At 46.6% G+C, this 27925-nt stretch overlaps 1 protein-coding gene across 3 annotated transcripts in view; it reads right to left on the bottom strand.

Annotated features, from left to right (window-relative positions):
* Nucleotides 1–472: 472 nt before the first annotated feature.
* The window catches only part of KDM4B (lysine demethylase 4B), a 194247-nt gene continuing 166794 nt past the window's right edge, over nt 473–27925 (bottom strand). For all 3 annotated transcript variants that reach the window (XM_035119112.3, XM_035119108.3, XM_088672965.1), the window contains 9 exons: nt 23131–23344; nt 16996–17072; nt 16684–16739; nt 12868–12976; nt 6912–7097; nt 6651–6815; nt 4987–5106; nt 4300–4392; nt 473–3631 (listed from right to left, as the gene is read on the bottom strand). In XM_035119112.3, coding sequence (XP_034975003.3) covers nt 3443–3631; nt 4300–4392; nt 4987–5106; nt 6651–6815; nt 6912–7097; nt 12868–12976; nt 16684–16739; nt 16996–17072; nt 23131–23344 — 1209 coding nt within the window. In that variant the 3' untranslated portion in view covers nt 473–3442. The remainder of the gene's footprint in view (nt 3632–4299; nt 4393–4986; nt 5107–6650; nt 6816–6911; nt 7098–12867; nt 12977–16683; nt 16740–16995; nt 17073–23130; nt 23345–27925) is intronic.

Genomic DNA, 27925 nt, shown 5'->3' on the forward strand with positions numbered 1-27925 from the left:
AATGGGGCTTGGACTCGCCCAGGCAGGAGAAGAGGCACATCAACTAGGGTTTGAACGCTATTTGCAACCTTCAGTTTCAGAAGCCACAATGCCTCTGCTGGGAAATTGCTGTGTTTGCTCCCTCCTCTCCTCCACTTTGGCCTTAGACTAGAAGGTTTTGGAGCAGCAGCAGCAGCAAAAAAAAAATTGGAGAGAAATCTTCCCTCTTCAGGGAGGGGACAACTCTGGCCCATCCCACCCCCATCCCCAAATAAATCCCTGAGTTTCCCATCATTAATTATAGAGGGGGAAACTAAAACAAAATGAGATTGTTTTAAGAGTAAGCAAACCCTGGTAGCTAGCTAGAGATGTATCACACACAGACCACTTGCAAATATAAATTCAGTGGAGCGGAGTGTGGGCAAGGAAGTGAGGGGGATTTGCTAGTGCTTCCTCCTACGGAGGCCCTTTCCCCAAAGAGATCACAAAAACATTCCAAAACTGGTAAGTGTATTAGAAAAACAAGTGTGGTGGATGGGGGATAAAACAGAAACAACAACCAACAAAAAGAAAAGATGTTCTACAAAAGCCAGGTTCACGGGATAAGCAGAAACAAAGGTCACCATCGGAATATTTTTTTGTGGGGGGGGCAGGGGAGAACAACATTTTTGTTACCTCTTTTGTACAATTTAAATATACACAATAAATACAGCAATGGTGATATTTCAGTCAGCATTTATCCATTCAGTGGACCCCACCATGCCCCATTCTCTTGCAACCAACCTGCCCTGAACAAATACACCACTCCCCTCCCAGGGATTATCAGGAAAATAAAGAGGCAGCTCCATTCACACACCCCAATACTGACTTGAACCCAGTAACCAACACAAAATGTATGTTGTTGTTGTTGTTTTTTAAAAAAATGTCCTTTATACAAGCGGTACTACCCTTTATGCCATTTTCTTCTTCCAAGGAGGGAACTGCTGCACACACGAGGAAAGTTTCAGTTGCATCCTGATTCTCCACGGCAATGAAATTTATAAACTGGTTGCTCAGATCCTGTTTTGTCAGGCAAGTTTTTAGTTTGCTCCCCCCCCAGGGGGCAGAGGGTGTGGGGAGGGGGGGATAATAATAATATAATAATAATTTATTATTTATACCCCGCCCATCTGGCTGGGTTTCCCCAGCCACTCTGGGTGGCTTCCAACAGAAAAATAAAACACAATAATCTATTAAACATTAAAAGCTTCCCTGAAAAGGGCTGCCTTCAGATGTCTTCTAAAAGTCTGGTAGTTGTTTTCCTCTTTGACATCTGTTGGGAGGGCGTTCCACAGGGCAGGCGCCACCACCGGGAAGGAAACAATGTTTGTGAGATGAAAGCTGGTGGGCTTCCAAGCTCACCTTTCCCTATCTTTCTCTTTTCCTTCACTAACCCGGCACACAATCTTATTGGCACCCATTAATGAGGAAGGGTAAAAAGCAGGGTCCATTACGAAATGCATCCTGTAGAAAAGATTTCCCCTCCCTATCGGGACAAGCTCCTGGAGGAATCTTCCATTTAAATACTGTACTTCCTTTTCTTCTTTGCTTAAGCCATGTGACATGGATGCATACCCAGGGGGTGGGAGGGGGTGAGGCCTGCCACTTAAGAGACACAGAATGCCATGTTTGCCAGCATTAACAGAAGCTGTGTGCGTGGAAATTATAACATTGTGCAAATGATCAAGCCAACAGATAAAGGCAAGTCAGGGCGAGGGATGACCCCCACACACACACATATGGATTGAACACCTGGAAAGGCTAATATAGCTGGAAACTTTATCAGGGCCCCCAACTTGCTTGTTCTGGTTCCTCAAACCCCCAATAAATTCAAAGCCTTTGTCTCAGGAAAGGGTGTTTCCAGAAGCGGAAAACGCCATGGGAACAAGCCCTTTGACCAGGGGTACCCAAACTAACGCCCGGGGGCTGGATGTGGCCCAATTGCCTTCTAAATCCGGCCCGTGGACGGTCCGGGAATCAGCATGTTTTTACATGAGTAGAATGTGTCCTTTTATTTAAAATGCATCTCTGGGTTATTTGTGGGGCATAGGAATTCGTTCTTTTCCTTCTCTTTTCAAAATATAGTCCGGCCCCCCACAAGGTCTGAGGGACAGTGGACCATTCCCCTGCTGAAAAAGTTTGCTGACCCCTGCTTTTGACTCTCCTCTTCCAGACCCACAATCAAGGAAGGAAGAGCTTCTCAGAAAACGGTGAAGTGAGGGAAAATTATTTTTGGTACAGATCATACTTGGGACCATTTGAAGCATGTGGCAAACCCTGTATACAGAGTACAGGCTAACCTCTTCTCCCTGCCCCCCCAACCGCCCCCAAAAGGGTTGATTTGTGCAGTCACCAAGTTGCTGCAACTGAGCAAAAGCAAGCTGTCACCAGTTCAAGCTGAACCAAGACATGCTGTCATGTCTCGCTCCTGCTAAACGACTCCTGCAGCTCATAACTTCGTCTGCACGGGAATCAGGACCACACCCCCACACCTCCGCCCAATGTAGCAACAGTTCATTTGACTACCTCCTTCCATCACCTGCCAAAGAACAGTCAATTGACTTACTCACAATGCCAGGGAAATAATATCCAACCTTCCCAAACGTCCAACACAATGGTGGTGATTGCAACAGGCAACTTATTGACTTTTATGAAAGGGTTAACACTGAATTCTGTCCAGTAGTGGTTCTGTTGTGATGCTCTCATTTATTATAAAACATTTCGGCTAAAGGAAAACTTTCTTTGTTCAACACAAACATTACCCCAACATAAAAGAGGTGTTTCAATAAAACCTGCCCTCCCTCCAATAAAACCTGGGGGTTCATTTGTTTTAAAGCCATGTTCGGGGGGGGGGGAGTAGAAACACTTCACTTTTTCATTACATTGCTGCTGCTTGTATTGTTTTGTTTTTTAAATGCAATTGCTAATTCCAAAAAGGCGGCTTCAGTAGTCAGGGAAATAGCACCTTTTTAAGAAATACAGAAAAGAAGGAAAATATATATTGAGAGAGTAAGGGAGGAAAAAAACAGATTTAAAAACTGGAGTGAACACTTCTCCAAGCTTTTAACCACTGAAAACAAACAAAAAACAAAGAATCAAAGGTTCAGTTGCACAAAGCTCCATTGACACATATTCTTCCAAAGTTTCTGTGCAGAAGGTTACCCACCTCCCCCCAAAAATGTTTTGTCTACTCAAAAGTTCATCAACAGGAAGAACAGAGGTAGGCCAGAGCAAGACAAGCTCCTCTGAAGTCCACACCAAGAACAGAATAAAATTATTAATTTGCAAGTTATTGCACAAAGGCTGGGGTTTCCCACGCCACAGTTTTCTAGTTAAATTACTTTTCGCAGGGATGTGAAAAAGGATGCTTTAAAAAGTTGCGTCTTTTTTTAAGAAAAAAATTAAAATCACTGTTCCTCTGGGTTTAGAACATAGTGCTGCTCTGTGCTCCTGGCTGGAACGGTGTCTGCAGCAGGGTCTCCATGATGGCAAGGTAGTTGGGGCTGGGCCCAGGGTCTTCGGGGCTCTTGGTGTTGCCCACCCGAGGGCGCTTGGCTGCTTTCAAGTCGTCTCCCGAGACGGCACCTTCCTGAGGCGTCCCAGTGCTGAGCGACTAGAAGGGCAACAGGAGAATGACAGGTGTGAGAGGAAGGCAGAAGGCAGAGAGAACTCAAGCACCCTTTCAGACGAGAGGAGACAAAATTTCACAAAAGGCAGGAGACCCTCTTAGACCAATGAACTTGAATTAATCCTGAGGTGGGACAATTGGTGAAAGCATCTCCTCGTGGACCCAAGCGTCACTTTATGAGATTTCTGAATGAATACAACACCATTTATTGATCACTCGGTTTCTCCAAGGGGTGGATAGAGTCACAAATATGGTGGTATAATAATAATAATAATAATAATAATAATAAGAAGAAGAAGAAGAAGAAGAAGAAGAAGAAGAAGAAGAAAAAGAAGAAGAATGCCACATTCACACCACATAATACTGATGATATAATAATAATAATGATAATGATAATAATAGCAATGGTGATGGAGACAACAACAACTTTTTATCTATTTTGTTGGAAGCTGCCCACAGTGGCTGGGGCACTATAAATTATTTTTCCTCAGGTGCCAAAATACCTCAGGCTGCCCCTAGCCAACAGGTAACCTATTTAACAAAGTCAGTGACTATAAAGGGGACATGACTTCTCTCCACTGCAGCAAAAGTTGTCCTGGTAAACAATTCAAAGCAGCAGCAGCTTTGTAAAAAGTAAGCCCTGAGAAACCTACCAAGCGTGATTTTACTCTCTTGGGAAGCTCCTCTTCCAGGGTGTAGATCTCGCCTCTTTTGACCATCAGCTGTGAGCCGTCTTCAAACTCTACCTACAGAGGGGAATGAGTGTGGCCATCAAGCAATCTGACCTCCAGCTTACATTTCATAACCCGTGTGGGACCAGCCAACCATCCTTCCTTCTAAACCTAACCAAGGCTATTTAGCCCCAGAAAACGGGTTCTCGTTCTGTTCACCATTTGGTTGTATGCGTTATTCCTCTTAAGCGATGCATATCCAATTGGGAAATGATTACGCCATGAATCAAGATGGCTCCAGTTTAAAGGGCATAACCCTCTCAGCAGGGCTTGCTTGCTAACATACAGTTCTCTCCAGAACATGGAGGAGCAGCACACACATCAGGAATAGGGTTGCCAGACTCAATAGAGGACAGGACTTCTGTGCCTTTAATTGCCCTGCTCTCTTTTGAGTCTGGAAACCTTAAAGAGAAACCAGCAGAGCCTCAAAAGAGAGCATGGCAATTAAAGGCACAGAAGTCCTGTCCTCTATTGAGTCTGGCAACCCTAGTCAGGAAACATCACTCCAGGGAAGTCACCAGTCCATCTTTGTATTCCAGAAACAAGTCCATTTCCCTGCTAGTAAAAGTAGCCTGGAAGGCAAAGGCAAAGGGATTGCTGGATGCTTACCTGAAAGATCTGGCTGACCTGGGCAGCAATAAACTTGGCTTGGTGAGTGATGCCATCCGTCAGCTGCAGCTGAAGCACCTCTCCCTCAGCGGGTGGCCCCATCTTGAGGCAGTCTCTGCTCTGAGAGACAAGTCAGGGAAGAAAGTCAGAGGGACTGTGGGAGGGAGGGAGGGAGGGGAGCACGCAGAAATGGCTGGCACCTTAACACTTTCAATTAAGGAAGTCTGGGAAGGGGCTGTAGCAGGCAAACACCCACAGACACGTTTTACAGGATTTTCAATGAAAGACCCCAAGCACAAATAGTAAGGTAAGGCTATAAAAGGCTACCAGACATGATCTCTACATACTTCTGCAGCATGAGGGCAGTAAGTCCATGAATACAAGGGGGGTGGGGGGTGGAGTTGATGCTTGTGCAGATCCTGCTTGCTGGCTTCTCACCATAGCTGCCAAGTTATCCCTTATTTTAAGGGATTTTCCCTTATGCTGAATAGGCTTCCTCGCGAGAAAAGGGAAAACTTGGCAGCTATGCTTCTCACAGGCCTCTGACTAGCCATGTGTGAGAACAGGATGCAGTTCTAGATGGGCCTTTAGTCTGATCCAGCTTGTTTTCTTTAATAATTGCATATACAAAATATAGAATACAAGGGGCTGCCATCCCTGCTTGCCAACCCCACATACCTGCGGACTCCATTGCCAACCCTTCTCCCACACCTGGGCCAATCCCTCCTCTCTTGACATCTCGCTCCCTCCTCACCTACCCCAGACTTTCCCACCTGAAGCACCTCTCCAATGAAGCAATGTTTAACAGAAGGGAGGATGGTCTTCAGAAAGCCATTTGCCAAACCACACTCTAAAGTAGGGCGGTAGGCATTTCAAACAGCTTGCTACCACTTTCCGCTGTTTTGCTTGCCTGTCGTTCTGTCATCAAGCTGGAGGTGGCCACACAAGCTGCAGCACAATTACGGCTTTACAATTTTAATATATAGCAAGAGAGAATACACACACCTCTATCAATTTTAATCTCTCATTTATCTAACATGCCCCATTTATGAGAACAGTGGAAAAGGCCCTATATAAGCCAAGTCGTACCTTGGAAGCCGAACGGAATCCATTCCAGAAGGCCATTTGACTTCCAAAATGTTCGAAAACCAAAGTTTGGCTTCTGATTGGCTGCAGGAAGCTCCTGCAACCAATCGGAAGCTGCGCCGGACGCCCGGCTTCCGAAAAGTGTCCGGAAATCGGAACAGTCACTTCTGGGTTTCGATTGCCCAGGAGCCGATTTGTTCAGGAGCCAAGGCGTTCGAGATCCAAGGTATGACTGTATATAATAAAATAAATTGAACCATCTTTTATCACAAACTTCTTGATCATGTAAATACACATATTCTGCAAGTTTTACCAGTGAACCTTGTGAAACCACTCTTCCTTGGATGGTACAACAGAAGCAATTTTTTTGTCATTCATAAATTCCATACTAGATCTAGATCTTCAGCTCAAACTATCTTTTTTTAAATCTAACTCAAGAAGACAGAATTCTTATTTTAGTAATAATAGAAACAAGACTCACGGCCATATAAGCAGAAAAGATAAAAGTAGTACACACCCTCTAGAATGGCAAAGAGACCTACAGAAGATTTTCCCACCTCAAACCAATGCTAACTTACAATAATGTTCTCTGGATAAACGTTGTCGCTGTAGGAGCCATCCTCAAAATTGACTTCGTAGAAGGTTTGTGTTGTCACGCCAATCACTTTGCACCGGTAGTAGAGACCGTTCCGGTTCTTTGTAATCACCGTCTGCGCTAGCGATACCTCCCTTGAAAATGGGATCTACAAACGGCAGATTAAAAACAACGACGAGATTAGGCTTCTTTAAAGAGAGAGAGAGGGGTGAAGGAAGAGAGATAAACCACTGAGGAGACCTACCATGTGGCTTCCCGCTTTGTGTTTGAAGCAGGTGATGGACACAGCATAGGGCCAATCATCTGGCTCAATTGGCACCCCTGCTGCGTGGGCGCAGGTGACATGGAAAGAGGTGGAACAGTGTTCATGAGAGCATTGGATACAGGCACCTGACACTTTCTTTATCCATCTCCGGCAGTACACACATTTCTGGGGAAGGAATAAAGGTTGGTGTTACTGCATGGGCACGCCATGGACATTTTGGCAATTTCAACTTGACTTCCTATGCTTGTGCCTCCACCTGCAGCTTGGCTCACATATTCGAATCCCTGGGAACAATTTGTTTTGCAGATGAAACTGCTGTTAGGGTGCGGGCTAGGCCACATTCCACATCAGCCATGAGGTAAACTTATGACAGGCCCTGCTCTTTCAGCCCCCCCCCTTTGCGATTCAAGTATCTTCATTTGTGAATTGCCAGCCTAGAGGCAGATACATACACGTGGGGTTGGGCAAGACTTTATGGGCCATCTTTGCATTGTAAGGCCAGAATTGATGTACTGTTGCTTTACGTTTCTTTACATTGTCTGCAACAATTGTGATGTGAAACACCTGTGGTCAACTTTATATGTTCTATGCCTTTGTGTTGTAAGCATCAGCAGCAGTGAGCATTGATCCACTAGTATGATCTTCATGTATGGAAGTGAGAGCTGGACCATAAAGAAGGCTGATTGCCGAAGAATTGATGCTTTTGAATTCTGGTGCTGGAGGAGACTCTTGAGAGTCCCATGGACTGCAAGAAGATCAAACCTATCCATTCTGAAGGAAATCAGCCCTGAGTGCTCACTGGAAGGACAGATCCTGAAGCTGAGGCTCCAATACTTTGGCCACCTCATGAGAAGAGAAGAATCCTTGGAAAAGACCCTGATGTTGGGAAAGATTGAGGGCACTAGGAGAAGGGGACGACAGAGGACGAGATGGTTGGACAGTGTTCTCGAAGCTACGAACATGAGTTTGACCAAATTGCGGGAGGCAGTGCAAGACAGGAGTGCCTGGCGTGCTCTGGTCCATGGGGTCACGAAGAGTCGGACACAACTAAACGACTAAACAACAACATGATCTTCACTAGTATGTATATTTTATTGATAATTATTCAGTATGTACCTCTTTATATATTTTGTTCTACTATATATCTTACATACAGGTTGCTCAGTTTTGTTGTCATTCATTGCTTGCGATTCCATTTCTAGCTGAAGACTTTATTCCAAAACAGTTGAACTATTCTGGATGCACTGTGCTTTTGAGACTTTGGAGAGACGTCTTCCTTTGAGAGATGGTTTGGCATTCCTTGCTATTCACTGGTTGTGTGAACCTTTGTTTGACTCTGATACATATAACAACTTGCAGTTATTTTGTGAGATGTGTTGTATGATATATACATTGTTTTGAAGTGGCTTATTCGTATATTTTGAATGACATCAGACAGATTATATATTTACTAACAGTTATTAGCCAGCGTATTGCATTTTTGTAGTCTGAGCTGAGAGAAGCTGAAGATTCCCTTCAGGTGCCGCTATAGGGCATGTCATATATCAGCAGTTGTTCTATCCAGGGAGGGATTTGGGTATTGGCAATTTAATAATGAGATTTCACTGGTATTGACTAGCTGACTTCATCGCACACTTCACAACAGGCCCCCAACACTGGCATTTTGTGTGTGTTTTCTAAACTGAAGTATCAAAATGTGCACAAATGAAAATACATCAAAACTACATGCCAGACCAATACAGGAACATACACAAAAATATATCAGTCACTAAAAAATTACTCATAGAGCATGTCAGCCACTGTAGCAGATTTAGTCCATGTACTAATTGTTCCTTGAAAAACTCAAAAGTTCCGCCCTATAGCTACATCAAAATAATTTACCCCCAAAATTTATTCGACTTGCCCAATTTCTTCTTGAACTATGGCTTCTTTCCCCCCATTATTGGAAGAAACAATCCAACATTCCTTCTATTGCTTCAATACCTTTCCCCTTTTATAATGCATCATGCCTGTCATTCTCAAACGTCTGACCCCTAGCTGTCACTCTGGCATTTGAGCAGACCTTGCACAGTGATAGAAAGGCAGAGATTATTAAGAGCAACTACATTTCAAGTTGTGGCAAAGGCCGGCTCAGGGGCAAACAAAGGCCGGGCGGTGCAAAACCCAAAGGTCCAGCCCACCTCCTCCTTTCTGAAATGCAATTAGCAGTGCCACCTTTCAGTGCTGACAGAGGCAACTGGAATGGCTTCCAATGTAGATCTGATTGAAGCTGAAATGAGCCAGCACTGGGAAGGGCCTCTCTTCCAGGAACTCTCTCCACATGCCTGCCCTTGAAGATGTGGGCTGTGCAGGGAATTCTGGGGTGCATTCAAGGGTGCAACAGCTGGGTCAGCACAGACCAAGACCACATGCTAGAAGGTATCTAACACTATCTCAAAAACAATTGCCAAAGACTAGGGCAGCTCTTGGGAGTGCCACATGTTAGAATGCCAGACACTGACTGTACTGTAGCTTTTCTCAGGGCATCCAGACCAGAGGAGCCAGCAGGGGCCTAGCTACTGCTTCAAGCTCAGTTCCTCAGTCTGAGAAACTTGCAAGTGTGTATCTGAAGAAGTGTGTACGCACACAAAAGCTCATACCAATGTCAAACTTAGTTGGTCTCTAAGGTGCTACTGGAAGGAATTTTTTTTATTTTGCAAGTGAGAGACGCTGCTAAAATAGATACCTCTTGCAGCCCCGCTATCTTCCCACTATGGAAAATGTCTACTAACTCACACTGTGCGCCTCTGGATCCCTGCCTGCTGAACGCGACAACCGTACTATTTGGACCATGTTACTTCCATTGACCCCAGGAGCTCTTTTCCAGGAGTGAGCTTGCCTGCTTTTCTTCTCATTGAGAAAAACTTCTGGGGTTCCCTGAAACACCGTTTAAAACTTGCTGATCTAGAACCACCCACTCATCTACATTCTGCCTCTCATCATCGCCTCCGGTCACTCAACCCACGCAACTCAAAACCAATTTTCTAGCAAATTAAGTTAACAACACACCAAAGCAGGGGGAGGAGGAGACACGCTCTGCCATAAATGCATCCTGACAAGTCAGACAAGGAGGAAGAAGCTGAGCATCTCCCCCAGCCATCATCAGTCTCTCAAGATAAAACGTTACCAGGGAAGAAGCAGCAGTAATCTTTTAAAGGTATGAGATGAAGGGAGCAAAGGAGAAACCATGTGCCTACAAACAAACCTCAGAAATAAAGCCATGCTGAAAAATCGTTATCATCGCCACCATCATTGCTAAGAGTAAGAAATGGCCTGTTTGCCCCATGATGGAAGCTACATTTCATGTACTCCACAGAGGAGATGACAGCTAATTATTCCGAATCTATGCATCGTAAATAATTTACTGATGCGGGCCCGCAAAGCCCCATTAATCAGGAGCCACACAAATGGTGTTGTTGCTAAACCAAGCAGCACATTGCACGTATGACAAAGGAGAGCTTGGCCTTGATACCTGACATGTGTGGCGGGGCCACAGCTCAGGTCCCTCCCCCCTAAAGGAGGGACCCCCTCCACCACCCAGCTAACAAAATTTGTAAAGCAAACAGAAATAGCAAGATGAAGACAGCAGTTTTCCTTCACTGTGCCATAACAGCATTTATTCCACAGCATCAAAATCAAATATTAGACAAGGGGTCAGCAACTAGAAGCTCTGGGGCCAAATCTGGTCCCCCAGAGATAAGAACAGTGATGAGGTCAATGGAACCTTGGCAGCAGGGTGTGTGTGTGTGTGTGTGTGTGTGTGTGTCTTATCAAAGTGGCCCTTTGGAATCATAGAATTGTACAGTTGGAGGGGACCCCAGGTGCCATCTAGTCCAACCCTCTGCAATGCAGGAAACTCAGCTAAAGCATCTGTGACAGATGGCCATCCAACCTCTGCTTAAAACCCCGCAAGGAAGGAGAGGGAAGAACAGCTGCTAATCATATGCAAATTCTACACTCCAGCAGTGTGAATGCAGAAGCACGGGGTTTATGGACATACCCTGCCCTCCCCTGCCCTTAGCAGTTACGACTGAGCCCAACCTGCAGCGTTGAGAGTTTGAGCAGGGGGACCAGGCCTCATCTCCTTGTTCAGTTATGGAGACTTTGGGTAGACTTGGGCAAATTCTCTAGCTTTCAGCCTTTATTCTGGAAACAATAGGCCTAGTCCCAGATGACACCACATGGAAGGAAGACAGAAAACCTGTCTTTTCAAAACTCAAGATAACTGTCTGCTTAAACCTTTATTATCACAATATGCTCTTCCTGCCCTCTCCCCGATTCTTTGTTCTGCCACCTAGGATCCCAAGCCTCATTGACCTTTATATCACCACCTGCTCCTTCTTCGAAGCAAGAACCAGCTCATAGAACTTTTTTTCCTGAAGCAATTAGACAGTTGTGCCTGAGTGTTTCCTTAAAAGACCTCCTGTCACTACATGGTGAAATGTGCAAAGGAGAACAAGCAGTGGATTTGGGTGCTAGGTTTCTTGCTTTTAAACTAGTTAACTGCGGCAGGGGGCTCATCTTCTGCAAGATGTCTTGCCTGATTCGCTCTCCCACTGAGACTAATTCAAGCCCGGTCTATTTAACCCACTCAAGATTTCATTGCAAAAAAGGGAGGGAGCTATTTCTCTCTTTATGGCATGAGGAGCTGCACAATCTGAACAAGAATTCAAATACTAGGCTAGATTACGGCAATGCATTATACATGGGGCTGCCTCTGAATATGGGTTTGGAAACTTCAGTCGCTGCAGAATTCATTGGCCAAGTTGCTCACCGGGGCAAGACGGTTTGAGCATATAACGCCAATCCTGTCTTGACTGCACTGGCTGCCAATCAGTTTCCAGGCCGAATTCAAAGTGCTGGTTTTGACCTATAAAACTTTAAATGACTCAGGACTGCAATACCTTCAAGACTGCCTCTCCCCATATGAACCAACCTGGACCCAGCAATCATCATCAGAGGCTCTTCTTCATGTGCCTTAATCAGACCTCATCTGTTCTCCAAGACAGGCAGAGATCTTTCCAGAGCCCTTTAATGGAGGACTGGACCAGGGACCTTCTAGAGGCAAAATATGTGCTCTACTACTGAGCTAAGGATTCTTTCAACAGATTCTTGCAGCAAGGTGGAGGAGGAGTGTGCCTCTTCATTTCTGTTTGCTGCAGTTCAGCACAGCTCCTTACGTGGAGTGCCGTAGTTAGACTCAACACCATGATTTGCCCCCAGCCCTTCAGATCTGCTCATCCCACCACCCAAGGAATGAAGGGATTATTGGGAGCAGCTGGAAACTCTCCCAATTTGTGTTTATGTGTGTATGTACGTGTTTGCATTTTGAGGCTCTTGATTCTAAAACTTGCATATGGGCCAGTGCATGTGGTTCCTGAAACAACAAGGGCGAGTGGCAAAAAAGACCAAATACATTCTATGAAACTGCTATTCAAAACAGCAAGGAAATGCAGAGCAGACAAAGGGATGGGACAAGCCGTAAAGCCTCATGGCAGCTGCAGAGGACTTAACAGATTTCTCTGGGGAGGCCCATTAAGCAGAACAAGCAAGTCCCATGTAAAAAAAGGATTTTTAATTTGCTGTTACAAGCGTGGGTAATGAAGAGGACGGCGAGCTGGAAATGTCAGGTTATCCATAAAGGAGCTAGCTCCACACAATTTATCGCTTGTGTATCAATTCAGAGCCGTCACTCTGGCCTGAATAATGAATGCATTTTACCTCCACAGCATGAACCAAAGCCCCCTTTGTAGGGGGAGGGAGAAACTCAACGGCATAACAGAGCCTCTTCTAACCCCCAAGCCAAAGTCTGCCAGAGCTCTCAGCAGGCTAACACCCTGCGACACTTTTCAAGTTACGTCCCTCCTTTTTCCTGCCCATTTTGATGGGCCCTTACCAGTTTCCACCTTTGCTCCAAAATGGCAGTGATGTCTACAGGGTGGCGCTCAATGACATTGAGGAAGCGAGCTTCAGGGACAGCGATTGCACAGATTACATGGACCCACCTGAAAAACAACGAAGATGGAAATAATAATAATAATAATAATAATAATAATAATAATAATAATAATAATAATGCTACTCTCTTCCCTCAGATAATAATTTTAAAAGTTGTTACCAAAAAGTTGCAGGAAGAAGTGCAACAGGAATTGTTTAAGTAATAGGTAGATGAGAGTACGAATAAATTTGGCACTTAACCCAAAAGAGGGCTTTTGAAATTGGGAGTCCTCCAAGGATTGGTATTCAGGCTTGTGTTTTTTAACTTGTTCATGAACAATCTAGAGTTAGGGGTGAGAAGTGAGGCAGTCAGGTTTGCTGGTGATACTGTTCAGGGTCATTAGAACAAAAACAAAAATTGCGAAGAGCTACAAAAGGACCACTCCAAACTGAGTGAATGGGTGGTTAAAATGACAAATGCAATTCAATGTAAACTAGTGTAAAGTGATGGCTGTGGGGGCAAAAAACCTTAATTCCACACATATGCTCATGGGGTTTGAACTGGCAATGACTGGCCAAGAACAAGACCTTAGGGCCATAGTGGATGGCTCAAAGATGATGTGTGGCAGCTATGAGAAAGGGAGATTCCATGCAAGGGATCATTAGGAACGGAACTGAAAATATAGCTGCTGGTATCATAACGCTTTTACACAAACGTATGGCATTACTGCATTTGGAAGATTGCCTCGCCTCAAAAAGGATGTGGTAGAGTTGGAAAAGGTTCGGAAAAGGCCAACCCAATTGATCAAGTTCTCTATGAGGAAAGGTTGCAACATTTGGGGATCTTGAGTTTAGAGAAAAGGTAAGAAATAAAATTATGCATGGCATGGAGAAAGTGGATACAGAACAGTTTTTCCTCCCTCTCTAATAGCACTAAAACTTGTAGACATACAATGCAGCTGAATGTTGAAATATTCAGGAGGGATAAAAGAAAGGACTTCTTCATGCAGTGGATCGTTAAAATGATGACACTCACTCCCACAGAAGGCAGTGATAGCCACCAAGTTGGATAGCTTTAAAAGATGATTTAACAAATTCATGGAGGAGACGGCTATCAGTGGCTGCTAACCAGCCATGATGGCAATGCTTTCCCTCCCCAGCTGGAGGCAGTAACGCTTCTGATTGCCAGTTTGCTGGAAACGCTTCAGTTGCTGGAGAGTGCCCTTCTCTGCTTGGGTCCTGCTTATGGGCTTCCTACAGGCATCTGGCCGGTCACCATGAGAACAGAATCCCGGACTAAGATGGCCTGATCCAGCAGGCTCTTCTTGTGCTCTTATGAGCATTCACAATGGAGGGGAAAGACACATTTGCAAGGTACTAACCTTGCTTCGCCATTTTCACCTTTGACACCAACTTACTGTGAGTTGCAGGTAACACTGGCAACACACAGCAACTGCATACAGAGCTTGCAAACTTAAAACTTAGCTGAAGCCAAGATTTGGAAGCTCCATGTCACTACACTGCCTTTCTGATGAGGAAATATGAACATACAGCAGCAGCCCTGGTCCTTCCAGCAGTTCCTCCACAATCCCTCCTGAAGCCAGTTGTGAGGGTTGTACGTGAGAAGCTCCTTGCTTTTTGGAACAAGGAGGACACATGTGACCTGTGGCTGTCCATGGACCATGTGGCCCACAGGCTAGCAGTTGCTGGTCACTGGCAGAGACAGGGGCGTACCCAGGATCAAAACTAGGGGGGGGGAGCCATGGTCGTTCAGGGGCGGGGCCAAGGCACGGAAGGGGAGGGGCCACAAAGTGGGAATGTGGGCGGGGCTACAGGGCCAGCGGGCCCGATGACTCTGCGGCGGCTGCAGCCACTAAATGAACCCCGGGAAACGGGGCGGGGTGGGGGCGCCAGAGGGATCCGTCACACCACAGTGCCAGGGTGCCAGGTATGCTTAACACGGCCCTGCTCTGAAAACACCGCTCCCATCCATTTACGGCTAGCCACCCCCCTGAAAAACCCCTTTGGGCCCTGCTTTCCCTCCTCCAGCTCCCCCTGAAGCCTTGCCAGTTCCCACCCTATATATCTGGGATGGGGAAGGAGCTCAGAGGTCTGCTAGTCCTGGGGGGCCACCCCCCCGTGGCCTGGGAGGATACTGGGGGACCCCCCCGCCAAGCTGAGACCCTCAAAGAAGAAGAAGAAGGTGGGGTGGCGCAGTGCAGGCGAGCGAGCCCCCCCCCAGCTGCGACCCTACGGCGGCGGCTCCCCCGCCCTCAACGCCCCTCTCTCGGCAGGGGCAGCAAGGGAGAGTGGCTGGGGGGGGGATTGCAAAGAAGGAAACAGCAGCCAATGCCCGGAGAGGGCAATGCATGCAGGGGGAGCGGAGAGCTGTGCCGCCCCCCCAAGGCAGCTCCTTTCCTATTGCCGGGGGTGGGGGGCGGCGAGGAAGGGTCACTGCCGCTGGGCTACTCCTGCCGCCGGCAATCCGGCGCAAGCGCCCCCATGCAGCTTCCTTGCAGCAGCCACGACCACCGCCTTTGGGCGCCGCCCCCCACTCCTCCTTTGCGGGCTTCTGCCCGCTGAGGCTGAACTGGCTCCTGTCGGTGCACTTCCTCTCCCGGCCCAGGAGGAGTCTCAGTAGCAACTCCTAACTCAGGGGGGTGCGGAGGGGGGGAAGGGGGCGATTCCCAGCCCGCGGCGCCGACGATCGCAGTGAAGCCTACCGGGAGGCAGAGCGCGGCAGCGGCTGCAACCAATGCAGGGAGCCGCGTCTCCTTTGCTTGCCAGCCCAGCAGAACTCTTAGGAAGGAGAGGTTGCCGCCGGGCAGGGCTTTCCATTGGGAGGCACGAAGGCTTTAGTGGGCGGTAATTGGTGCAAATGTAGGCAGGGCGGGCTGAGAGGAGCTGCCGCCGAGGAGCCGTGGCACCAGCAGCGTTTCCTCCCCCCCCTCCCGTTTCAACAAGCGGGGCGCCTGCGCAGGGTATTTGCTTCCCTAGTCGGGCCCGCAGTTTGGCCTTCTGGGGGGGGCAGCTACACCCCCCTGCCCCATGCTGGGTACACCCATGGGCAGAGAGCTAACTGGCAGCAAGGAAACTGGACTAATCAAGTCTCCGAGTATCTAGGAGCACTTATACAGAAGCAACAATTCTGGCACACCTCGCAATAGGAAGGGTGTGTGTGTGTTGTGCCTCAGCCTGTCTCACTTTAGAACTCACTAGTTGAATGCCTGCAACATTTATTTCTCAAAGTTTTGGGAGAAGTCTCTAAAGCATGAAACAGGGAACATGTGGCCCTCCATATACTGTTGGACTCCCAACTCCCAGCCTCAGCCTGCGCAGCCAATGCTCAGGGAAGACAAGAATTATCATTCAAGAACATATGGAGTGCCACAGCTCCCCCAGCCTAGTTCTGGAGAATGGCCCTTTCCCCTGCTTAACCCCTCCCCATTGTCCCTGGGAAAATGGCCCTGCCACTGCTAAGCCACAGCGCCACTAACTTAAAAATAAAAATGCCAACAGAAATATTAAACAGAAAGCTTAGCTGCAAAATCTCCCTGAAGAGTTAGAAATGCATTTGTTGGGGGGGGGCTCACACAGATTAAGGTAGCCTAAACCACCCAAGAGACTGCGAATGGAAAAAACAAATCCAAGTCCATCTAGAAAGGTAGCCATAGCAATGGGATTTTGAGGATCTTCTTGTTATAAACTTATAAAATCCTGGTGGATTGGGAGGCATGCAATTAATATATATATATTTTTAAAAAATTCTCTATACCTTCCATCTGTGGTCCTTTGAAGGGCTCCTCCCCTGAGATTACAAAGACAGCAATCCTACAGGCACAAGATTGAAAAAATAGGTTAGCAATTAAAGAAGAAAAAAGACATTTCAAGGAAGAGTCCAAACATTTTCATATTAGGCGCATGTCTATTGATGTAGCATCTGGGAAATCTTTTAAAACAAAATAAGCAAGCAGTATGTTTATAGTCCACATGGTTATGAAGTTAAGCTTGAACCCTAAATTGGGACATGCACATTATAGCCTTGGCCCAATGTCCTTTTGGCCACCTCCAAAAAGGCTTGACTTACCGCTAGCAATGCATTGGCTGAGCACCGGGAACAGGTCCAGCCTTCATTCACTATGTCAGGATGTATCCCATAGCAACCTGTGACAAATAGAAAAGCATCAGGTTGAAATAAATAGAAAGCAACACTAAAAATCCAGGCGTATATTTCACATTTTGGCTCCTTGAGGAGCAGAATTGATGCCATGGGAGCAATGCAGGAAACCATTTTAGTAAAAACCAGAGGCTCAGAGAGAGGAAGGGAAAACCATCTTGTGCACAAAGCTCAGCTAATGAATTATCCGCATGCCTAGCTCACTCATTTCTGGTGCTCGGAACAAGATATGAATAACACACCTAATAAAAACAGACAAAAGATGAATACTATGCCCTCTCTCCTCCCTACCATCCAAAATCTTCCCCTCTAAATGCTAGCCCAAATTAAAAAAATATTTTGCAATGTTTTTGCAAGAAGTTCAAAAGCTAGGGCAGGGGTTCCCAACAAAATTTTCTCGAGGACCCCTCATCGAGCCGCTATTGTGACAAGGACCTCCATTAATTCCTAATCCTAAAATTAAAAAGTGAGAGCCAAATTAAGAGTCTTTTTATATTTTATATTTATACGTTTTTTACAGTTACAACAGAGTACTCCATCAGTATACAGTTAGTTTTAATTTTCAGTTCTTAATGAGATAAGTTAAATCTGTCCTCTGAGTCCATTATTTCTGAAATATTAGGTTCAAAACTTGAAACTTTCACTCTGAAATCCGACCGCATGTCGAGCCGATTCCTATATTTGTTTTTCATGAAACACATGGAAGAAAATGCTTGCTTTGTTTACAAACACTACTGTTTTGCAAAGAGGCAGCGCGCGCCAGGGAGGAGGGAGGGGAATGGAGAAGACAGGGTACCTGCGCAGTAGCGCACAAATGAAGCCAACGCGCGCAAAGCATCTTGGGGAGGTGAGCGTTAGTAGAATGCGCGCGCTGCCTCTTTGCAAAACAGTAGTGTTTGTAAAGCGCCACCTAACGGCATACAGCAGAACTACTGCCTCTATCTAATTCTAGTTTTGCGCTAGACTCTGCTCATGCAGGAAGCGGCCAAAACAAAAAATCTGTTATCATACAAAATATATTTAATATATTTTTTATTCTAATAGCATCTTGAGGACCCCTGTGGCATAGCTCGCGGACCCCTGGGGGTCCCCGGACCACCTGTTGGGAACCACTGAGCTAGGGCATTGGCCCTCCTTTGGGATAGGAGACTTCTGCAGCTGAGAAGCAGCCACCACAGATGCTCTATGCACATCTCTGCACATCAGATGGACAGAAAATAAATTTACAAGGACATTTCATATTTAATATATAAAAGAGGCAGGCCCTTGGACCCTGTGCACACAATGAGATAAAACACCTGCTTTACATCAGGGGTGGGGAATCCAGTGCAGGGGCGTAGGAAGGTGGGGGCGGCCCACCCTGGGTGTCATCTCTGAGAGGGGTGTCAAAAAAGCACACTGCAGGGAGCTTGCTCTGCCGCTGCCGTCATGCGTGGCGCATCACACCGCCCCCGCTCAGCTCGCCCCGGGTGCACGGCATGGCCACCGCTCCGGCCGCCCATGCAGCGAACTCTGCCACTGATCCAGTGGCCCTTCAGCCTCAGTCTGCATGGCTTTCAGATGCTGCTGGTTCCCCACTCTGGTTCTACATGATTTAACTCTAGGAAAAGGGCCAAAGCAAAGTGAAAGGCTTCAAGTAAGGCACGGCCGCTCTCTCTCTTTCAACAGGGTATTTGGGTGAGGTACTTTAATACTTTATTTCTACAATCTCAGTGGTGGGGAGAGAATAAACCTTCAGGTAATGCTGAAGCCTTTTGAGTTACATAAAAGGCAGCTACTTAACAAGAGGCAGATATAATCCCCATAAGGGAAAGGATGGGGCAGTGGTTAAGTCAATAATGTAAAGCCCATCGTCTCCTTGAAGTTTCTTCCAGGTCTCCCTCCCTCCCTCCCCCCCCCCCTCTCTCTCTCACGCACACACCCCAAGGCAGGGGAGGCAGAAGATTTAATCTAGACCTTGTGAAAAAGAAAGACCTCAGTTGTCACACCTTCAGAAAGCTGATCAGGAAAGCAAAATGGAAACTGTTGTCTTTAATTAAAATATTTATGGAGTCCAAAAGAGCTGTGTGAAGAGACTGTGAAATTTCAACATTGATTTCTTGCTTCAAGAGAACACAGAAAAATGTGCTTCTGTATTTGGGGAGAGGATGGAAGAATAGGTATTTTGGAAGAGCAGATGCATTTTTTGAAAGATGCAAACTAAAAACGAAATGCAAACAGAGGGAGAGAGACAGTAAAGAAGTATTGATTGTGCCGTGGGGGGGGGTGTTTTGCAACAACCACAGTGTAGTTTTCAAGCTCTTCAAGGTATGGAGAAAAAAAGAGCTTGGCTAGATTATGGAACTAGTAAAACCGGTGAAACCTGCAACAAAATGCCACAGTGCAAAGTGCTCCTGTTCTGAGTTACAGCAAGGCAGCGATATCTCCTTCCTGCACAGTCCCTTCTGGAGAGCCACAGGCTGGTATAGAATATGTCTCTTATGACTCTGGTGGGATGTGTACAGATGCAGGGACTGTATACTGTGGATTCATAGGGACGAAGCAGCACAGCAGGAAACACATGGCACCACCTTGCAGCACCTGTGCCAGTCAGGCCATCCAATGTCAGAGGCAAAGGGCATGCCATGCCTTGACTAGGAGAGTATCCAAGCGCAGCACATAGCACAAAGCAGTGCACTGAAGGATGCTGAGGGATAGGAGTATCCACTATGCTCCTTCCTTCTGGTGGCTTCAGCCAAGAATTAAGTCTGCCGCCTCCGATAATAATAATAATAATAATAATAATAATAATAATAATAATAATAGTTATCCCCCACCCATCTGACTGGGTTGACCTGGCCACAATGGATGGCTTCCAACAGAATATAAAAAACATAACGAAACATCAAACATAAAAAGCTTCCGGATTCAGAGCTGCCTTCAGATGTCTTCTGAAATAGTCGTATAATTGTTTATCTGCCAGGAGGGTGTTCCACAGGGCAGGTGCCACCACTGGGAAGGCCCTCTGCCTAGTTTCCTGTAACTGCACTTCTTGCAGGGAGGGAACTGCCAGAAGGCCCTCAGAGCTGGACCTCAGTGTCCAAGCTGGACGATGGGGGTGGAGACTCTCCTTTCCTTTCCTCCCCAATCTAATACTGCATGCAACACTAATGTCTCACAATAAAGGAAACCGATCTGCAGAAAACACAACTTGAAAAAAGAGGCAATGCACATATTTTTGAAATCTTTAATAAAAAAGTGATGTTTCAGAAACTTTCCCTTGTCCTTCCTAGACCTTATCTGCCTTCCAAATTAACCATGCTGCTCAGGCTGAAAGCTTTGGAGGAGGCTGGCCTATAATGGATGTGTCAGAGTGGGGAAAAGACCCAATGAAATAATGGACTCTCCTCTGATAGATACTGTCTTGCCAGGAGCCCAATCTATAAACAGAAAACATCAGAGGAGAGGCTTGAGCATCTGAAACAAAACAAAAAAAGCCCTTTGGTTTATGGCAGGTGACATTTCCAACCCTTGCTTGGGGTGAGTAAGAGAAGCTTTGATCTGGCTTCTTTTTCCCTTGGGGGTTTGCTTTCATATGGGAACTGCAGCTGCTTCCTATTGCTCAAGTATTTTGTTTTATTTACAGGTAGGTAGCCGTGTTGGTCTGATGTAGTCGAAACAAAAAATTAAAAAAATTCCTTCCAGTAGCACCTTAGAGACCAGCTAAGTTTGTCATTGGTATGAGCTTTCGTGTGCATGCACACTTCTTCAGATACCAAAGATTGCTTTGGCATCTTTGTTGGAAGATGCCCTCAAGGTTTCTTGTGAAGGACTGTTTGCATATACTTATAAGCACCAGCCCCTGTTCCTCACAAGGGTTATAGAAGGATAAGTCAGAGGGGAAGAAATCCATACTCAGGAGGACATCCTGGGAAAGACACCACAAGCCCCACTCTGATAACTTTCACAAAAGAGTACATGAGTTAGGTGTCTATGTGGTACACCCACCCCTTCCCTCCTCATTTAATTCTCTCCATAAAATAAAAAACCCTTAAGTGTCTGTTCGTGTCTGAAGACACTCCTTAAAGGCATTCCGTTCTTCCAAAACTCACATCTCCATTCTCCTCCCACTTGCCCAACAAGAGCTCGGAAGGGAAGGGGAAGCAGACCAATGGCAACTTCAGGACTAACATCTTAATGAGGAACAAATTCTATTAGGCCACAGCTCCGGGGCAGGGGCACATGCCCTCCATGCCGGTCCCAGGCACGTGAGTGGGAAACAAAGAGCAAGAGAGAAAAGTGGGCCCCAAAGCAAAATGTCCAACTCATGCAAAACAATCCTGCAGGACTGAAAAGGTTGTGTCCTGCTGTTTAAACACAAACTGGTCCAAACAGAAAGCATCCCTATATATGGATAGCTATCCCCAAAGATGTCACAGAGTCTGTGTTATACTTGTGATTCAAGGAACAGGCACATCAATGGAGTGTCTGGAGGTTGTTGGAGGATGGGTATTGTTTTGGGGGGACAGGGGGTGGGGGACCCCCTGGTTCTGAATGAGGTAATTGTGCCCCTGAAGGACCAGGTGTGCAGCCTGGGAGTCATTTTGGACTCACAGCTGTCCATGGAGCTGTGTCCAGGGCAGCTGCCTACCAGCTCCATCTGGTACGCAGCCTGAGAACCCACCTGCCCACAGACTGTCTTGCCAGAGTGGTACATGCTCTGGTTATCTCCCGCTTGGACTACTGCAATGTGCTCTACGTGGGGCTACCTTTGAAGGTGACCCGGAAACTACAACTAATCCAGAATGCGGCAGCTAGACTGGTGACTGGCAGTGGCCGCCGAGACCATGTAACACCGGACCTGAAAGACCTACACAGGATCCCAGTATGTTTCCGAGCACAATTCAGAGTCTTGGTGCTGACCTTGAAAGCCCTAAATGGCCTTGGCACAGTGTACCTGAAGGAGCATCTCACCCTCATCATTCAGCACTGAGGGCCTTCTGGCGGTTCCCTCACTGCAAGAAGTGAGGTTACAGGGAACCATGCAGAGGGCCTTCTCAGCAGTGACGCCTGCCCTGTGGGACACCCTCCCATCAGATGTCAAGGAAATAAACCACTATCTGACTTTTAGAAGACATCTGAAGGCAACCGTGTATTGGAAAAAATTGTAATGCTTTACAATTTTTTATGTGGTGTAAGCCATCCAGAGTGGCTGGGGAAACCCATCCAGATGGGCAGGGTATAAATAACAACAACAACCAACAACAACGATTCGAGTCGCAGTAGTCATAACGCTCCCAAAGAACAGGCAACACAGTGTGAAATGCTGCTCGTGTTCACTGACAGCCAGCCTGAGCAGACAGGTAAGGGGTGGCAGGGTATAGCTTCAAGAAATAATTGAGCCAAATTCACAGAGAAGAAACAAGGCAGCAGAAGGAAAAATGCTCATGGTTGACGAACATTTAACCAGAGGTCAGAAGGACAATCAGTTGAAGACAAAAGAGTGACATCAAGTTACAGGATGGGAGAAGGAGCATAGTGTTAAGTGGCAGAGCACTTGCTCTGCAGGCAGAAGATCACAGGGTTGGTTCCTGGCATATCCATTTGGAAATATCAGGTAGAAAGTGCAATCACAGAATTGTAGAGTTGGAAGGGATCCCGAGGGTCTTCTCGTCCAACTCCTTTGCATTACAGGAAACAAGACCTCTCTGTGTCTACAACCACAGTAGATCAACCTGGGCTATGTGGACAAACCTGATCTAAGGCAGCTTTCGATGCCTCTGTGCTTGGGAGATTGGCTGAGGGAGGAGACAATGAAACCCAGAAAAAGGCAGTTCTAAGCATGCACAGACCACCTTGGAAATCTACATCCCTCCCAGGGATGCTCTCAGGTGGCTGTTCTTACCAGACAACCTGTGCTGCAGCAACAGGTGGAGGGTGTTTTTCTCCAATGCAATGCTGCAAGGCAGAGGGGGAAGGATCAGCAGAAGTTCTGATGCCACAAAGAAGGAAGGAAGGGCCGGGCCCGAAATGCAACCACAACAGTGAATCTCAGCGCAGACTTACTGGCATGGACCTGCAGGCAGCACTTGGAACAGGAAATCAAGGGGCTGCTTCCATCCTCTCCGATGTAGGAGTTGGAAGGGAGAGGTTCTGTGTTTTCGCCACTTGAGGTGAAGCACATCTCAGGAATCAGAGGCTTGGTCTTCTGCTCGTATTTCAGAGGTGGCTGGAGCGAGGAACTTTCTCCAGGGGCGATTGGGGCTCTCTTTTTTTCCAACTGCAAGGAGGAGAAAAAATAGACCCTCAAATTACTGAGTAGAGCTTGCTCATCATCCAGAGAGTCTGGAAAGCAATTATACAGAAAAGCCAACCTCTGATGATCACATTATCAGCCCCCCTTTGCTTTACAGTTCGTTCCCTTTTGCCATGGAAATGATGCAACTGATTCGATTTACACGACTTATCTGTCTCATTCACCATATACTCAAAGGCCTGGGTTCAGATGTAATGGAAAGCCCGTTTCCCCCTATGTGAACGAGTTGCAGTGAGCCTCGAGTTCACATGTTCACATCTCTTCTCTTTTGCAGCTACAAGGAGATGGGAAACGCTTGATAACCATTTTAAACAAGTTCTAGTTCCCCATGCCGCCTCGGCAGAACTACTCGGGGATCTTCAGTTTGTTTAAACTCTGGTTAGAGAGACGTCAAGATCAAACTATGGTCTCATGATCTGGTTTACTCACTAACCAGCTGAGCTCAGGTGTAAATCTCAAAGAATGCAGAAAACCTGCCCACAACTATCCCTGGGGTGGGGGTGGGGGTGGGTGGCTTCAAACCACCAATCTTCTAGTTGACAGCCAGACGCACTGACCCATTGCCCCTCAGGAAGCTGTGGTTTGGTTGAATCTCCTTTATTCCAGTCACAAGGAGATAGGACAGGAAGCGAGCTAAACTGGGGCAAAAATCGGTTTTATTTTCATGCGGGTCAAAGACACACACACACCTGCACGTGCATTTGCATACACACACAGGCTCCTCTGAAGGCTTCACCCGGGGCAAAAAACCCAGCTGGCGCACCCCCCACCCCACCTGCCCGGCCAGCTATGGCACCAGCTAAATGACACAGTGGGGAAATTCACATTGGAGGAAAACATGGTTTTCATTGAGAACTGAATTGAGCTGAAGTGACTCACATTGAAAAACTAAAAGAATACAAACAACTTAAAAATCCTGTAAAGTTGTGTGTCAGTTTAACATGGGATTCTAATTGACGTGACATTTCTTAAACTAAGTAGTAGCCCCACCCAGTGGCAGAGGAAGAGGACTGCGGGGGGAGCACACCGCCCTCGGCAGCACGATCCTGATGGGGTCCCATCGCGGCTGCCCCCCGCCCGTGCTGCAGGCGGTGTGCCACGCCCTCAAGACGCGCACCACGTTCCTGTGGGTGGCACGCCACGCCCCTGGGACATGCGCCAGCACGCCCGCCTGCTCTCCCCCCCCCCCGTGCCAGAGCATAAAGCTCCGCCACGGGCCCCACCCAATGGTGCAGTCGTGGGGGAGAGGATGCAAACAGTTTAGCACATCTTCTTGGTGCCAGACCTATGAGAAGCTGCAGCTGACACATCCCCCAATTTCAGTGGAACCATTGAAAAAAATCATGGGTTCATGGTAGCCGGAGGATGAGCTGCAGATAAAGAGTATGGGGAAGGAGGTGGGGAGGAGGAGAAGGAAAAGGACATGGTAGCTTTTGTAGGAGATGGATGGGCAAGGGAGGAAGCATGAAAAGGGGTCGGATGGAGAAGCTGGGTGGGCAGATCCAGTAATGAGCCTTCAGGGAGGAGACAGAGGAATGAGCAATCAAGCAGGCTTAATCAGGGGCAGTGTCTCATTAGACTTGAGAAACATCAATTCAACACTTCATATGGATTAGCTAGCCCTGTAACTACCTTGGTGGCGGGGCAGTGAAATGGTGTAGAGTCCAGGAGGGTTCTTGCCTCCATTTCAGTGCCTGCTACGCCACAACGAGGCAAGACAAAGGAAAACAGAACTTGTTTGGGGCAGGTTTTGCTTTCTGTCCTTGAGAAAAAAATGAATTTATTTCAAGCGAATGAGAGGAGAGAAAGGAACCACTGCTCATCCCACAAGAACAGTGAAGCTATGAGTCACATTTGTTGCTATTTTCCTTTCCCCAAAGGGATCTGTATCACCCAAATGCACCAGTTGCCAAACATCCTTTGAAAAGGGTTTTTGGGGAAGGGATGGAAGAGACAGAGATGCATAAGGAGACACACTAAAAGCAAGACTCATCGTTCCTTCCCCACTTCCTTGCAACTGTCTCCTGCTCTTTCAGGAGGATTCTCTCTCCAGAAGGGCACCTCAAGGCTTCTGGTAGCAAAACCAGCACCAAGGAACAAAGGATTAAACAGAGCCAAGTCTCCTTATAAGTTCACTGCAGAGCAGCACCATGCACTGCTATGGAGACACACTCCATTGTCCGACAGCAGGGGAGATCAGGAAAGTTCTCATGCCCCCCCAACAACACACTTTCACTGCGAAACTTTGCTTTTAAATATTGTCTACCCATGTGCAAAGGGTGACCTTTGTAAGGTGGGCACAAACTGAGGTCAGCATTGGGAGAACCATCAATTCATTATGAAGAAACCGAAGCCCCAGCAGCAAACATGAAATCCCATGTCCCTTTACTGACTAACACAGATATGTATTGTTTTGTCTGATTACAAAAACTCCCACAAACAAACCCCTTCTCAGGAAAATATAACAATAGCATGCACAATTTTGTTAAACCACCCAGAGTCCCATCTTGACTCGAAAGTTCTCGAGAAAGTTCTCAAAGCTGCCTCTCGGTAGCTCGATAAGGGTTGGTAAGAATGTCCACTGTCATCTCCTTGGTTTGGCAATAGGCCAATTCAACAAGTCCATTTTATCGTGTTGCACACACAGTGCTACTCAACCCTAATGTGCTTGGTTCTCATGTAGAATTTCTTGCTGTACGACAGCTTAAAACAGCTCTGATTGTCTTCAATCAAATACGCTTCTTCAGCCCCAAACCAAAGTCCATAGTCAGTTGGCTGATTCAGGCCAGTTCTCTGCATGCTTCAGTTGCTGCTACATAATCTTAACTCTATGGTAGACAAAGCTACATTTCTGCTTATAACTGTCCGAAGAAATGGATCATTTCCAAACAAAAAGAGGAACCCACCTATTGACTTGTGACTTAGTGTCTCCTGCCAATTCAGCATCCGTGTAACCTACTAGTTATGGATTGCAATCAGCTGGAAGCTTAAGTTTACAATTCATGGTTCCTTTTAGGTATCTGGCAACTCTCTTCACAACAGTCCAATCCATCCTGGTGGGGGCACTCACTTTCCTATTCAGGATTTCCACTGCATTTGCAATGTCTGGTCTCATTGTCATGGTCAGGTATAAAAGTTTCCCTATTGCTGACCTGTACTGGTTGTTGTCAGGCAAGAGTTTAGATTCATTTCAACTCTTTTGGAAGTCAGTAATCCTTGGTATGGTTACTGGGTTGGCTTCTTGTAGATTTAGGCTGTCAAGCAATTCAATGGCCACCTGCTTTTGGCTTACAAGATAAGATCCATCATCCTTTCTTTCAATTTGGACACCCAGGTAATAGGAAACTTTCCCAAGATTTTTCACCTTCACATCCTTGGCTAAGTGCCTCATGACTTGGAAATTGTCTTGGAATTTTTTAGTTGTATGATCAAGTCGTCCACAAATGCCAAAACATAAGAAAATTGTCCGTTTTTGCATTTGGAGTACAAACACTTGTTGACCTCGCGTATACCCTGGCTGTTTGAGCATGTTGTGCCACTTCTCCCTCTATGCGTTTGCAGCTTGTTTCATTCCATACACCCTATTTGAAGCCTGCACACTAGATGAACTTCCTTTGGCTTGACGAAACCTTTGAGCTGTCCTTTGAGATTCTGCCATGCAAAAATGCAATTTCTATATGTCTCACGTCCATTTGTTTAGAAGCTAGTATGCTTAAAAGCAGTTTAATGGCGGTGTACCTCACCACAGGTGCAAAACTATCATCCAAGTCCTCTCCATACATTTACGAGTAGCCTTTTGCTACAAGTCTTGCTTTGTAGTGCTCAACCTTCCCTTCTGCACCCTGCCTCACCTTGAATACTCACTTGCTTCCAATTGTCTTCTTCCCAAGCAGCAGCTTGGTGAGGGTCCAGGTCTTGTTCTGTTGCATCAAACTCCTCCTGTGCAGCATCCTTCCACAGGCAAGCTTCAGTGGCCAGGTGGAAGGTTGTAGGGGGCTTGCCAACCTTGCAATGTAGGATGGTCATGGAGCCAGGATACCTTTGTTGGGTCTCAATTAGCGTCTGAACTCTGGGCTCTGCAGCCACACCTGCATCCTCATCACCCTCCTGTTTAGGCATCTCGTCATCAGTCTCCATCTCATCCCTTCTGGCAGTAGTGCTACTTTGAATCTGCTCCTCTGCTTTTTCCTCCTGTTCATCATCTGTGCCAGGTGGTGTGGTAGCAGAAGGCAGATATGAACTGTTATATATCATTCAGGAAAGTATATGAGGTCTTGTGTGTCTTCCTCGGACTGCTCAGAATTATCTATTACCGCTCCTCTCTTATCAGCTCTGCTGGGCTCATCAAAATGAACCATATGTCTTGCGCTGACCTTTCCTGTTCTTAAGTCCATAACTCTGTAACCAGGCAAAAACGTTCCTTTGGTTGACTGACATCCAATGCCCTTTTAAAATGTGTTGGAGTGGGGGTTATTAGGTTGTTTTTGTTTTGATTATGTATTTTGGGTTTCTATATTGTGATTTTATCCTATGAACAGCCCCGAG

The sequence above is a fragment of the Zootoca vivipara genome, chromosome 6 (assembly GCF_965207765.1).
Source record: "Zootoca vivipara chromosome 6, rZooViv2.hap1.1, whole genome shotgun sequence".
In the NCBI taxonomy this organism is placed as follows: Eukaryota; Metazoa; Chordata; class Lepidosauria; order Squamata; family Lacertidae; genus Zootoca; species Zootoca vivipara.